This window comes from Heptranchias perlo, unplaced genomic scaffold (genome assembly GCF_035084215.1).
Source record: "Heptranchias perlo isolate sHepPer1 unplaced genomic scaffold, sHepPer1.hap1 HAP1_SCAFFOLD_182, whole genome shotgun sequence".
Taxonomy (NCBI): Eukaryota; Metazoa; Chordata; class Chondrichthyes; order Hexanchiformes; family Hexanchidae; genus Heptranchias; species Heptranchias perlo.
Window position 1 is genome coordinate 680,441 of NW_027139099.1, and position 14,921 is coordinate 695,361.

A 14,921-nucleotide genomic window follows, 5' to 3' on the forward strand; every position below is an offset into this window, starting at 1 on the left:
ATGATACAAAGATTGGTAGGGTGGTAAATAGCGAGGAGGATAGCCTCAGTCTGCAGGACGATATAGATGGGTTGGTCAGATGGGCGGAACAGTGGCAAATGGAATTTAACCCGGAAAAGTGCGAGGTGATGCACTTTGGAGGGACTAACAAGGCAAGGGAATACACAATGAATGGGAGGACCCTAGGCAAGACAGAGGGTCAGAGGGATCTTGGTGTGCAAGTTCACAGATCCCTGAAGGCGGCGGAACAGGTAGATAAGGTGGTAAAGAAGGCATATGGGATACTTGCCTTTATTAGCCGAGGCATAGAATACAAGAGCAAGGAGGTTATGATGGAGCTGTATAAAACACTGGTTAGGCCACAGCTGGAGTACTGTGTGCAGTTCTGGTCGCCACACTACAGGAAGGATGTGATCGCTTTGGAGAGGGTGCAGAGGAGATTCACCAGGATGTTACCAGGGCTGGAGCGCTTCAGCTATGAAGAGAGACTGGGAAGATTGGGTTTGTTTTCCTTGGAGCAGAGGAGGCTGAGGGGGGACATGATTGAGGTGTACAAAATTATGAGGGGCACAGATAGGATGGATACTAAGGAGCTTTTTCCCTTCGTTGAGGGTTCTATAACAAGGGGACATAGATTCAAGGTAAAAGGCGGGAGGTTTAGAGGGGATTTGAGAGAGAACTTTTTCACCCAGAGGGTGGTTGGAGTCTGGAACTCACTGCCTGAAAGGGTTGTGGAGGCAGGAACCCTCACAACATTCAAGAAGCACTTGGATGAGCACTTGAAATGCCATAGCATACAAGGCTACGGACCAAATGCTGGAATATGGGATTAGAGTAGACAGGGCTGATGGCCGGCGCGGACACGATGGGCCGAAGGGCCTCTATCCGTGCTGTATGACTCTATGACTCTATATCAATGGACTGGTCAGGTGGGCAGAAAAGTGGCAAATGGAATTCAATCCAGAGAAGTGTGAGGTGATGCATTTGGGGAGGGCAAACAAGGCACGGGGAATACACAATAAATGGGAGGATACTGAGAGGTGTAGAGGAAGTGAGGGACCTTGGAGTGCATGTCCACAGATCCCTGAAGGTAGCAGGACAGGTCGATAAGGTGGTTAAAAAGGCATACTGGATACTTTCCTTTATTAGCCAAGGCATAGAATATAAGAGCAGGGAGATTATGCTGGAACTGTATAAAACACTAGTTAGGCAACAGCTTGAGTACTGCGTACAGTTCTGGTCACCACATTACAGGGAAGATGTGATTGCACTAGAGAGGGTTCAGAGGAGATTTACGAGGATGTTGCCAGGACTGGAGAATTTTAGCTATGATGACAGATTGGATAGGCTTGGAACAGAGGAGGCTGAGGGGTGATTTAGTTGAGGTGTATAAAATTATGAGGGGCCGAGATAGAGTGGATAGGAGAGGGGTCAATAACCAGGGGGCATAGATTTAAAGTGATTGGTAGAAGGATTAGAGGGGAGCTGAGGAGAATTTTTTTCACCCAGAGGATGGTGGGGGTCTGGAACTCACTGCTTGAAAGGGTGGTAGAGGGAGAAACCCTCAACTCATTTAAAAAGTACTTGGATGTACACCTGAAGTGCCGTAACCTACAGGGCTATGAAAAGTGGGCTTAAGCTGGATAGCTCTTTTTTGGCTGGCACGGTCACGATGGGCCAAATGGCCTCCTTCTGTGCCGTAAATATTCTATGATTCTATTCATTTCAGTGATGCTGTCTGGAACAGTTGTCAGTGTATCAGGGTGGGTCCAGCTACATTCCAGTGATACTGTCTGGAACAGTGTCAGGGTGGGGCCCCCTTTTGAAGCCTATCTATGGCGGTTTATTTTTTAAACTGACTGTTGTTTTCAGTCTCTGTTGAAAGAAACGCTGCGGAAGGAAAGGAGACACATGAGCTCAGAAGACAGTGAGAGTGAGGATGAGACACACCGGCCCCGCAGGTCCAGAAGACGTGTCAACTCTGATTCGAGTGATGACGAGGATGATGATCTGGAAGATGTGCTTTCTCGGTTGCCTCCAGACTCGACCCCTCTCATGGAGTTTGTGAATGCTTCTCAGGGAATCCTGTTGCTGTTAGTCCTGAAGCAGCACCTGAAGAACTTGTTTGGCTTCTCAGACAGGTACGCGGTGGAGCGCGAACACTGAACTCTGTGTGCCCAATTCTCCAAAGTTAAACCCTTCCTGTATCTTTCTGTGACTGTTCACTAAGCCTACTCTCAAATCTTGCTGTTCACTTACCAGAGAGAATTGATAACTTGATTTTTCAGACAGGTAACATTTTACATTTTCACTTCACGTGACATAAAATGGAAAAGGGAACAAGTTTCTCATTCCATCTAGCTTACTCATTCCAACATTTCAATGTATGTTCAGGATCCATGCTAACCATTACATGTCTCCAGAAACCATTACAGAAAACTTGTACAACACGTACCCTACTTGACTTTAGTTTGGTGAGGCTTGGATTCCATCAGTCCCTACAATACCCCCACAGTTCCTGCCCCAGTAGGTGCCAGGAGGTTTGGGAGAGCCCTGTATTCATATATACAGGAGGAGGCCATTCAGCCCCTCAAGTCTGTTGTTCCATTAAATTGGAGCATGGCCGACCTGTACCACAACTGCATTCTTCACACACCCACCTATTTCCGTCAAGGCCAAAATCCTTGGATATTTGCACGTTTCCTGCGATGCGCTTGTGTTTTTCAATCCTTTTCCATTATCCAGCACAGTAAGCATTGACCTTCCGTTCCATCACCACGGAGCCTATCCACGACGTGAGGCAGAAAAACACTTACCCGGTTTTAGCTTTAAAAGCGCTTACTTTGACAGACCATCAACTATATTTTGTTCCAACACATTTATCTCCACTTCAAGCTCATTCATAGTCTGTAATCTCAGTCACCAACTACCTTTCTGATCGCTAGTCTGTAATCTCAGTCCCCCACTACCTTTCTGATCGCTCGTCTGTAATCTCAGTCACCAACTACCTTTCTCATCCATAGTCTGTAATCTCAGTCCCCCACTACCTTTCTGATCGCTCGTCTGTAATCTCAGTCACCAACTACCTTTCTCATCCATAGTCTGTAATCTCAGTCCCCCACAACCTTTCTCATCCATCGTCTGTAATCTCAGTCACCAACTACCTTTCTCATCCATAGTCTGTAATCTCAGTCCCCCACTACCTTTCTCACCATCGTCTGTAATCTGTCCCCCACTACCTTTCTCATCCATCGCCTGTAATCTCAGTCCCCCACGACCTTTCTCATCCATCGTCTGCAATCTCAGTCCCCCACTACCTTTCTCGTCCATCGTCTGTAATCTGTCCCCCACTACCTTTCTCATCCATCGTCTGTAATCTGTCCCCCACTACCTTTCTCATCCGTCGTCTGTAATCCCAGTCCCCCACTACCTCTCATCCATCGTCTGCAATCTCAGTCCCCCACTACCTCTCATCCATAGTCTGTAATCTCAGTCCCCCACTACCTTTCTCACCATCGTCTGTAATCTGTCCCCCACTACCTTTCTCATCCATCGCCTGTAATCTCAGTCCCCCACTACCTCTCATCCATAGTCTGTAATCTCAGTCCCCCACTACCTTTCTCACCATCGTCTGTAATCTGTCCCCCACTACCTTTCTCATCCATCGCCTGTAATCTCAGTCCCCCACTACCTTTCTCATCCATCGTCTGCAATCTCAGTCCCCCACTACCTTTCTGATCCATCGCCTGTAATCTCAGTCCCCCACTACCTTTCTCGTCCATCGTCTGTAATCTGTCCCCCACTACCTTTCTCATCCATCGCCTGTAATCTCAGTCCCCCACTACCTGTCATCCATCGTCTGTAATCTCAGTCACCAACTACCTTTCTCATCCATCGTCTGCAATCCCAGTCCCCCACTACCTTTCTCGTCCATCGTCTGTAATCTGTCCCCCACTACCTTTCTCATCCATCGCCTGTAATCTCAGTCCCCCACTACCTTTCTCATCCATCGTCTGTAATCTCAGTCCCCCACTACCTTTCTCATCCATCGTCTGTAATCTCTGTCCCCCACTACCTTTCTCATCCATCGTCTGTAATCTCTGTCCCCCACTACCTTTCTCATCCATCGTCTGTAATCTCAGTCCCCCACTACCTTTCTCATCCATAGTCTGTAATCTCAGTCCCCCACTACCTTTCTCATCCATCGTCTGTAATCTCAGTCCCCCACTACCTTTCTCATCCATCGCCTGTAATCCCAGTCCCCCACTACCTCTCATCCATCGTCTGTAATCTCTGTCCCCCACTACCTTTCTCATCCATCGTCTGTAATCTCAGTCACCAACTACCTTTCTCATCCATCGTCTGTAATCTCAGTCACCAACTACCTTTCTCATCCGTCGTCTGTAATCTCTGTCCCCCACTACCTTTCTCATCCATCGTCTGTAATCTCAGTCCCCCACTACCTCTCATCCATCGTCTGTAATCTCAGTCCCCCACTACCTTTTTCATCCATCGCCTGTAATCTCAGGCCCCCACTACCTTTCTCATCCGTCGTCTGTAATCTCAGTCCCCCACTACCTTTCTCATCCGTCGTCTGTAATCTGTCCCCCACTACCTTTCTCATCCGTCGTCTGTAATCCCAGTCCCCCACTACCTTTCTTATCCGTCGTCTGTAATCTGTCCCCCACTACCTTTCTCATCCATCGTCTGTAATCTGTCCCCCACTACCTTTCTCATCCGTCGTCTGTAATCCCAGTCCCCCACTACCTTTCTCATCCGTCGTCTGTAATCTGTCCCCCACTACCTTTCTCATCCATCGTCTGTAATCTGTCCCCCACTACCTTTCTCATCCGTCGTCTGTAATCCCAGTCCCCCACTACCGTTCTCATCCATCGCCTGTAATCTCAGTCCCCCACTACCTTTCTCATCCATCGTCTGTAATCTCAGTCCCCCACGACCTTTCTCATCCATCGTCTGTAATCTCAGTCCCCCACTACCTTTCTCATCCATCGTCTGTAATCTCAGTCCCCCACTACCTTTCTCATCCATCGTCTGTAATCCCAGTCCCCCACTACCTTTCTCATCCATCGTCTGTAATCCCAGTCCCCCACTACCTTTCTCATCCATCGTCTGTAATCTCAGTCCCCCACGACCTTTCTCATCCATCGTCTGTAATCTCAGTCCCCCACTACCTTTCTCATCCATCGCCTGTAATCCCAGTCCCCCACTACCTTTCTCATCCATCGTCTGTAATCCCAGTCCCCCACTACCTTTCTCATCCGTCGTCTGTAATCTCAGTCCCCCACTACCTTTCTCATCCATCGTCTGTAATCCCAGTCCCCCACTACCTTTCTCATCCGTCGTCTGTAATCTGTCCCCCACTACCTTTCTCATCCATCGTCTGTCATCCCAGTCCCCCACTACCTTTCTCATCCATCGTCTGTAATCTCAGTCCCCCACTACCTTTCTCATCCGTCGTCTGTAATCCCAGTCCCCCACTACCTTTCTCATCCGTCGTCTGTAATCCCAGTCCCCCACTACCTTTCTCATCCGTCGTCTGTAATCCCAGTCCCCCACTACCTTTCTCATCCGTCGTCTGTAATCTCAGTCCCCCACTACCTTTCTCATCCGTCGTCTGTAATCCCAGTCCCCCACTACCTTTCTCATCCATCGTCTGTAATCTCAGTCCCCCACTACCTTTCTCATCCGTCGTCTGTAATCCCAGTCCCCCACTACCTTTCTCATCCGTCGTCTGTAATCCCAGTCCCCCACTACCTTTCTCATCCGTCGTCTGTAATCCCAGTCCCCCACTACCTTTCTCATCCGTTGTCTGTAATCCCAGTCCCCCACTACCTTTCTCATCCGTCGTCTGTAATCCCAGTCCCCCACTACCTCTCATCCGTCGTCTGTAATCTCAGTCCCCCACTACCTCTCATCCGTCGTCTGTAATCTCAGTCCCCCACTACCTTTCTCATCCGTCGTCTGTAATCTGTCCCCCACTACCTTTCTCATCCGTCGTCTGTAATCAGTCCCCCACTACCTTTCTCATCCGTCGTCTGTAATCTCAGTCCCCCACTACCTTTCTCATCCCTCGTCTGTAATCCCAGTCCCCCACTACCTCTCATCCGTCGTCTGTAATCTCAGTCCCCCACTACCTTTCTCATCCGTCGTCTGTAATCTGTCCCCCACTACCTTTCTCATCCATCGTCTGTAATCTGTCCCCCACTACCTTTCTCATCCATCGTCTGCAATCTCAGTCACCAACTACCTTTCTGATCCATCGCCTGTAATCTCAGTCCCCCACTACCTGTCATCCATCGTCTGTAATCTCAGTCACCAACTACCTTTCTCATCCATCGCCTGTAATCTCAGTCCCCCACTACCTTTCTCATCCATCGCCTGTAATCTCAGTCCCCCACTACCTCTCATCCATCGTCTGTAATCTCAGTCCCCCACTACCTTTCTCATCCATCGTCTGTAATCTCAGTCCCCCACTACCTTTCTCATCCATCGTCTGTAATCTCAGTCCCCCACTACCTTTCTCATCCGTCGTCTGTAATCTCAGTCCCCCACTACCTTTCTCATCCGTCGTCTGTAATCTCAGTCCCCCACTACCTTTCTCATCCGTCGTCTGTAATCCCAGTCCCCCACGACCTCTCATCCGTCGTCTGTAATCTCAGTCCCCCACTACCTTTCTCATCCATCGTCTGTAATCTCAGTCACCAACTACCTTTTTCATCCATCGCCTGTAATCTCAGTCCCCCACCACCTTTCTCATCCATCGTCTGTAATCTGTCCCCCACTACCTTTCTCATCCATCGTCTGTAATCTCAGTCCCCCACTACCTTTCTCATCCATCGTCTGTAATCCCAGTCCCCCACTACCTTTCTCATCCATCGTCTGTAATCCCAGTCCCCCACTGCCTCTCATCCATCGTCTGTAATCCCAGTCCCCCACTACCTTTCTCATCCATCATCTGTAATCTCAGTCACCAACGACCTTTCTCATCCATCGTCTGTAATCCCAGTCCCCCACTACCTTTCTCATCCATCGTCTGTAATCTCAGTCCCCCACTACCTTTCTCATCCGTCGTCTGTAATCTGTCCCCCACTACCTTTCTCATCCATCGTCTGTAATCTCAGTCCCCCACTACCTTTCTCATCCGTCGTCTGTAATCTGTCCCCCACTAACTTTCTCATCCATCGTCTGTAATCTGTCCCCCACTACCTTTCTCATCCGTCGTCTGTAATCCCAGTCCCCCACTACCGTTCTCATCCATCGCCTGTAATCTCAGTCCCCCACTACCTTTCTCATCCATCGTCTGTAATCTCAGTCCCCCACTACCTTTCTCATCCATCGTCTGTAATCTCAGTCCCCCACTACCTTTCTCATCCATCGTCTGTAATCTCAGTCCCCCACTACCTTTCTCATCCATCGTCTGTAATCCCAGTCCCCCACTACCTTTCTCATCCGTCGTCTGTAATCTGTCCCCCACTACCTCTCATCCATCGTCTGTAATCCCAGTCCCCCACTACCTTTCTCATCCATCGTCTGTAATCTCAGTCCCCCACTACCTTTCTCATCCGTCGTCTGTAATCCCAGTCCCCCACGACCTCTCATCCGTCGTCTGTAATCTCAGTCCCCCACTACCTTTCTCATCCATCGTCTGTAATCCCAGTCCCCCACTACCTTTCTCATCCGTCGTCTGTAATCTGTCCCCCACTACCTTTCTCATCCGTCGTCTGTAATCAGTCCCCCACTACCTTTCTCATCCATCGTCTGTAATCTCAGTCCCCCACTACCTTTCTCATCCGTCGTCTGTAATCAGTCCCCCACTACCTTTCTCATCCATCGTCTGTAATCTCAGTCCCCCACGACCTTTCTCATCCATCGTCTGTAATCCCAGTCCCCCACTACCTTTCTCATCCCTCGTCTGTAATCCCAGTCCCCCACTACCTTTCTCATCCATCGTCTGTAATCTGTCCCCCACTACCTTTCTCATCCATCGTCTGTAATCTCAGTCCCCCACTACCTTTCTCATCCATAGTCTGTAATCTCAGTCCCCCACCACCTTTCTCATCCATCGTCTGTAATCCCAGTCCCCCACTACCTTTCTCATCACTAGTCTGTAATCTCAGTCCCCCACTACCTAGAATCATAGAATCATAGAAGTTACAACATGGAAACAGGCCCTTCGGCCCAACATGTCCATGTCGCCCAGTTTATACCACTAAGCTAGTCCCAATTGCCTGCACTTGGCCCATATCCCTCGATACCCATCTTCCCCATGTAACTGTCCAAATGCTTTTTAAAAGACAAAATTGTACCCGCCTCTACTACTGCCTCTGGCAGCTCGTTCCAGACACTCACCACCCTTTGAGTGAAAAAATTGCCCCTCTGGATCCTTTTGTATCTCTCCCCTCTCACCTTAAATCTGTGCCCCCTCGTTATAGACTCCCCTACCTTTGGGAAAAGATTTTGACTATCGACCTTATCTATGCCCCTCATTATTTTATAGACTTCTATAAGATCACCCCTTAACTTCCTACTCTCCAGGGAATAAAGTCCCAGTCTGTCTAACCTCTCCCTGTAAGTCAAACCATCAAGTCCCGGTAGCATCCTAGTAAATCTTTTCTGCACTCTTTCTAGTTTAATAATATCCTTTCTATAATAGGGTGACCAGAACTGTACACAGTACTCCAAGTGTGGCCTCACCAATGCCCTGTACAACTTCAACAAGACATCCCAACTCCTGCATTCAATGTTCTGACCAATGAAACCAAGAATGCTGAATGCCTTCTTCACCACCCTATCCACCTGTGACTCCACTTTCAAGGAGCTATGAATCTGTACTCCTAGATCTCTTTGTTCTATAACTCTCCCCAACGCCCTACCATTAACGGAGTAGGTCCTGGCCCGATTCGATCTACCAAAATGCATCACCTCACATTTATCTAAATTAAACTCCATCTGCCATTCATCGGTCCACTGGCCCAATTTATCAAGATCCCGTTGCAATCCTAGATAACCTTCTTCACTGTCCACAATGCCACCAATCTTGGTGTCATCTGCAAACTTACTAACCATGCCTCCTAAATTCTCATCCAAATCATTAATATAAATAACAAATAACAGCGGACCCAGCACCGATCCCTGAGGCACACCGCTGGACACAGGCATCCAGTTTGAAAAACAACCCTCGACAACCACCCTCTGTCTTCTGTCGTCAAGCCAATTTTGTATCCAATTGGCTACCTCACCTTGGATCCCATGAGATTTAACCTTATGTAACAACCTACCATGCGGTACCTTGTCAAATGCTTTGCTGAAGTCCATGTAGACCACGTCTACTGCACAGCCCTCATCTATCTTCTTGGTTACCCCTTCAAAAAACTCAATCAAATTCGTGAGACATGATTTTCCTCTCACAAAACCATGCTGACTGTTCCTAATTAGTCCCTGCCTCTCCAAATGCCTGTAGATCCTGTCCCTCAGAATACCCTCTAACAACTTACCCACTACAGATGTCAGGCTCACTGGTCTGTAGTTCCCAGGCTTTTCCCTGCCGCCCTTCTTAAACAAAGGCACAACATTTGCTATCCTCCAATCTTCAGGCACCTCACCTGTAGCGGTGGATGATTCAAATATCTCTGCTAGGGGACCCGCAATTTCCTCCCTAACCTCCCATAACGTCCTGGGATACATTTCATCAGGTCCCGGAGATTTATCTACCTTGATGCGCGTTAAGACTTCCAGCACCTCCCTCTCTGTAATATGTACACTCCTCAAGACATCACTATTTATTTCCCCAAGTTCCCTAACATCCATGCCTTTCTCAACCGTAAATACCGATGTGAAATATTCATTCAGGATCTCACCCATCTCTTGTGGTTCCGCACTTAGATGACCTTGTTGATCCTTAAGAGGCCCTACTCTCTCCCTAGTTACCCTTTTGCCCTTTATGTATTTGTAGAAGCTCTTTGGATTCACCTTTGCCTGATCTGCCAAAGCAATCTCATATCCCCTTTTTGCCCTCCTGATTTCTCTCTTAACTCTACTCCGGCAATCTCTATACTCTTCAAGGGATCCACTTGATCCCAGCTGCCTATGCATGTCATATGCCTCCTTCTTATTTTTGACTAGTGCCTCAATCTCCCGAGTCATCCAAGGTTCCCTACTTCTACCAGCCTTGCCCTTCACTTTATAAGGAATGTGCTTACCCTGAACCCTGGTTAACACACTTTTGAAAGCCTCCCACTTACCAGACGTCCCTTTGCCTGCCAACAGACTCTCCCAATCAACTTCTGAAAGTTCCTGTCTAATACCATCAAAATTGGCCTTTCCCCAATTTAGAATTTTAACTTTTGGGCCAGACCTATCCTTCTCCATTGCTATCTTAAAACTAATGGAATTATGATCACTGGTCCCAAAGTGATCCCTCACTAACACTTCTGTCACCTGCCCTTCCTTATTTCCCAAGAGGAGGTCAAGTTTTGCCCCCTCTCTAGTCGGGCCATCCACATACTGAATGAGAAATTCCTCCTGAATACACTCAACAAATTTCTCTCCATCCAAGCCCCTAATGCTATGGCTGTCCCAGTCAATGTTGGGAAAGTTAAAGTCCCCTACTATTACCACCCTATTTTTCTTGCAGCTGTCTGTAATCTCCTTACATATTTGCTCCTCAATTTCCCGTTGACTATTTGGGGGTCTGTAGTACAATCCTATCAAAGTGATCTCTCCCTTCTTATTTTTCAGTTCTACCCATATGGACTCAGTGGGCGAACCCTCGGATATATCCCCTCTCACTACTGCCGTGATGTTCTCCCTAATCAAGAACGCAACTCCCCCTCCTCTCTTACCTCCTGCTCTATCTTTCCTATAGCATCTGTACCCTGGAACATTGAGCTGCCAGTCCTGCCCCTCCCTTAGCCATGTTTCAGTAATAGCTATAACATCCCAGTCCCATGTACCCATCCATGCCCTGAGTTCATCTGCCTTGCCCATCAGACTTCTTGCATTGAAATAAATGCAGTTTAATCTAGACTTCCCTTGGTCTTTGCCCTGCTTTCTCAGACCATCTGTCCGGTCATGTTCTGTACACTCTCCCTTACTGCCTTTTGTTTCTGTCACCACTTTATTTCCCACTGACTTCCTGCATCGGTTCCCATCCCCCTGCCACATTAGTTTAAACCCTCCCCAACAGCACTGGCAAACACTCCCCCTAGGACATTGGTTCCAGTCCTGCCCAGATGCAGACCGTCCAATTTGTACTGGTCCCACCTCCCCCAGAACCGGTTCCAATGGCCCAGGAATTTGAATCCCTCCAGCTTGCACCATCTCTCAAGCCACGTATTCATCTTAGCTATCCTGTCATTCCTACTCTGACTAACCCGTGGCACTGGTAGCAATCCTGAGATTACTACCTTTGAGGTCCTACTCTTTAGTTTAACTCCTAACTCCCTAAATTCAGCTTGTAGGACCTCATCCTGTTTTTTACCTATATCGTTGGTGCCTATATGCACCACGACAACTGGCTGTTCACCCTCCCCCTCCAGAATGTCCTGCAGCCGCTCCGAGACATCCTTGACCCTTGCACCAGGGAGGCAACATACCATCCTGGAGTCTCGGTTGCGTCCGCAGAAACGCCTGTCTATTCCCCTTACAATCGAGTCCCCTATCACTATAGCTCTGCCACTCTTTTTCCTGCCCTCCTGTGCAGCAGAGCCAGCCACGGTGCCATGAACCTGGCCACTGCCACCTTCCCCTGGTGAGCCATCTCCGCCAACAGTATCCAAAACGGTATACCTGTTTTGGAGGGAGATGACTGCAGGGGACCCCTGCACTGCCTTCCTACTCTTCCTCTGTCTGTTGGTCACCCATTCACTATCTCCCTCAGTAATTTTTATCTGCGGTGTGACCAACTCATCCATAGTCTGTAATCCCAGTCCCCCACTACCTTTCTCATCACGAGTCTGTAATCTCAGTCCTCCACTACCTTTCTCATCCATCGTCTGTAATCCCAGTCCCCCACTACCTTTCTCATCCATCGTCTGTAATCTCTGTCCCCCACTACCTTTCTCATCCATCGTCTGTAATCCCAGTCCCCCACTACCTTTCTCATCCATCGTCTGTAATCTCTGTCCCCCACTACCTTTCTCATCCATCGTCTGTAATCTCTGTCCCCCACTACCTTTCTCATCCATCGTCTGTAATCTCAGTCCCCCACTACCTCTCATCCATCGTCTGTAATCCCAGTCCCCCACTACCTTTCTCATCCATCGTCTGTAATCTCTGTCCCCCACTACCTTTCTCATCCATCGTCTGTAATCTCTGTCCCCCACTACCTTTCTCATCCATCGTCTGTAATCTCTGTCCCCCACTACCTCTCATCCATCGTCTGTAATCTCAGTCCCCCACTACCTTTCTCATCCATCGCCTGTAATCCCAGTCCCCCACTACCTTTCTCATCCATCGTCTGTAATCTCTGTCCCCCACTACCTTTCTCATCCATCGTCTGTAATCTCAGTCCCCCACTACCTCTCATCCATCGTCTGTAATCTCAGTCCCCCACTACCTTTCTCATCCATCGTCTGTAATCCCAGTCCCCCACTACCTTTCTCATCCATCGCCTGTAATCTCAGTCCCCCACAACCTTTCTCATCCATCGTCTGCAATCTCAGTCCCCCACTACCTTTCTCATCCATCGTCTGTAATCTCAGTCCCCCACTACCTTTCTCATCCATCGCCTGTAATCTCAGTCCCCCACTACCTTTCTCATCCATCGTCTGTAATCTGTCCCCCACTACCTCTCATCCATCGTCTGTAATCCCAGTACCCCACTACCTTTCTCATCCATCGTCTGTAATCTCAGTACCCCACTACCTTTCTCATCCATCGCCTGTAATCTTAGTCCCCCACTACCTTTCTCATCCATCGTCTGTAATCTCAGTCCCCCACTACCTTTCTCATCCATCGCCTGTAATCTGTCCCCCACTACCTTTCTCATCCATCGCCTGTAATCTCTGTCCCCCACTACCTTTCTCATCCATCGTCTGTAATCTCTGTCCCCCACTACCTTTCTCATCCATCGCCTGTAATCTGTCCCCCACTACCTTTCTCATCCATCGCCTGTAATCTGTCCCCCACTACCTTTCTCATCCATCGTCTGTAATCTCAGTCCCCCACTACCTTTCTCATCCATCGCCTGTAATCTCTGTCCCCCAATACCTTTCTCATCCATCGCCTGTAATCTCAGTCCCCCACTACCTTTCTCATCCATCATCTGTAATCTTAGTCCCCCACTACCTTTCTCATCCATCGTCTGTAATCTCTGTCCCCCACTACCTTTCTCATCCATCGCCTGTAATCTGTCCCCCACTACCTTTCTCATCCATCGCCTGTAATCTGTCCCCCACTACCTTTCTCATCCATCGTCTGTAATCTCAGTCCCCCACTACCTTTCTCATCCATCGCCTGTAATCTCTGTCCCCCAATACCTTTCTCATCCATCGCCTGTAATCTCAGTCCCCCACTACCTTTCTCATCCATCATCTGTAATCTTAGTCCCCCACTACCTTTCTCATCCATCGTCTGTAATCTCTGTCCCCCACTACCTTTCTCATCCATCGCCTGTAATCTGTCCCCCACTACCTTTCTCATCCATCGCCTGTAATCTGTCCCCCACTACCTTTCTCATCCATCGTCTGTAATCTCAGTCCCCCACTACCTTTCTCATCCATCGCCTGTAATCTCTGTCCCCCACTACCTTTCTCATCCATCGCCTGTAATCTCAGTCCCCCACTACCTTTCTCATCCATCGCCTGTAATCTGTCCCCCACTACCTTTCTCATCCATCGCCTGTAATCTGTCCCCCACTACCTTTCTCATCCATCGTCTGTAATCTCAGTCCCCCACTACCTTTCTCATCCATCGCCTGTAATCTGTCCCCCACTACCTTTCTCATCCATCGCCTGTAATCTCAGTCCCCCACTACCTTTCTCATCCATCGTCTGTAATCTCAGTCCCCCACTACCTTTCTTATCCATCATCTGTAATCTCAGTCCCCCACTACCTTTCTCATCCATCGTCTGTAATCTGTCCCCCACTACCTTTCTCATCCATCGTCTGTAATCCCAGTCCCCCACTACCTTTCTCATCCATCGTCTGTAATCTCTGTCTCCCACTCCCTTTCTCATCCGTCGTCTGTTATCTCAGTCCCCCACTACCTTTCTCATCCGTCGTCTGTAATCTCTGTCTCCCACTACCTTTCTCATCCATCGTCTGTAATCTGTCCCCCACTACCTTTCTCATCCATCGCCTGTAATCTCAGTCCCCCACTACCTTTCTCATCCATCGTCTGTAATCTCAGTCCCCCACTACCTTTCTCATCCATCATCTGTAATCTCAGTCCCCCACTACCTTTCTCATCCATCGTCTGTAATCTGTCCCCCACTACCTTTCTCATCCATCGTCTGTAATCCCAGTCCCCCACTACCTTTCTCATCCATCGTCTGTAATCTCTGTCTCCCACTCCCTTTCTCATCCGTCGTCTGTAATCTCAGTCCCCCACTACCTTTCTCATCCGTCGTCTGCAATCTCTGTCTCCCACTACCTTTCTCATCCATCGTCTGTAATCTCAGTCCCCCACTACCTTTCTCATCCATCGTCTGTAATCTCAGTCCCCCACTACCTTTCTCATCCATCGTCTGTAATCTCAGTCCCCCACTACCTTTCTCATCCATCGTCTGTAATCTCAGTCCCCCACTACCTTTCTCATCCATCGTCTGTAATCTCAGTCCCCCACTACCTTTCTCATCCATCGTCTGTAATCCCAGTCCCCCACTACCTTTCTCATCCATCGTCTGTAATCTCAGTCCCCCACTACCTTTCTCATCCATCGTCTGTAATCTCAGTCCCCC

General features: G+C 48.7%; 1 protein-coding gene across 1 annotated transcript in view; it reads left to right on the forward strand.

The window, feature by feature from the left end:
* Positions 1-14,921, forward strand: part of nipblb (NIPBL cohesin loading factor b) — a 690,432-nt gene that overhangs the window by 640,052 nt on the left and 35,459 nt on the right. Inside the window, exon 47 of the mRNA XM_067977852.1 lies at positions 1,873-2,141. Coding sequence (XP_067833953.1) covers positions 1,873-2,141 — 269 coding nt within the window. The remainder of the gene's footprint in view (positions 1-1,872; positions 2,142-14,921) is intronic.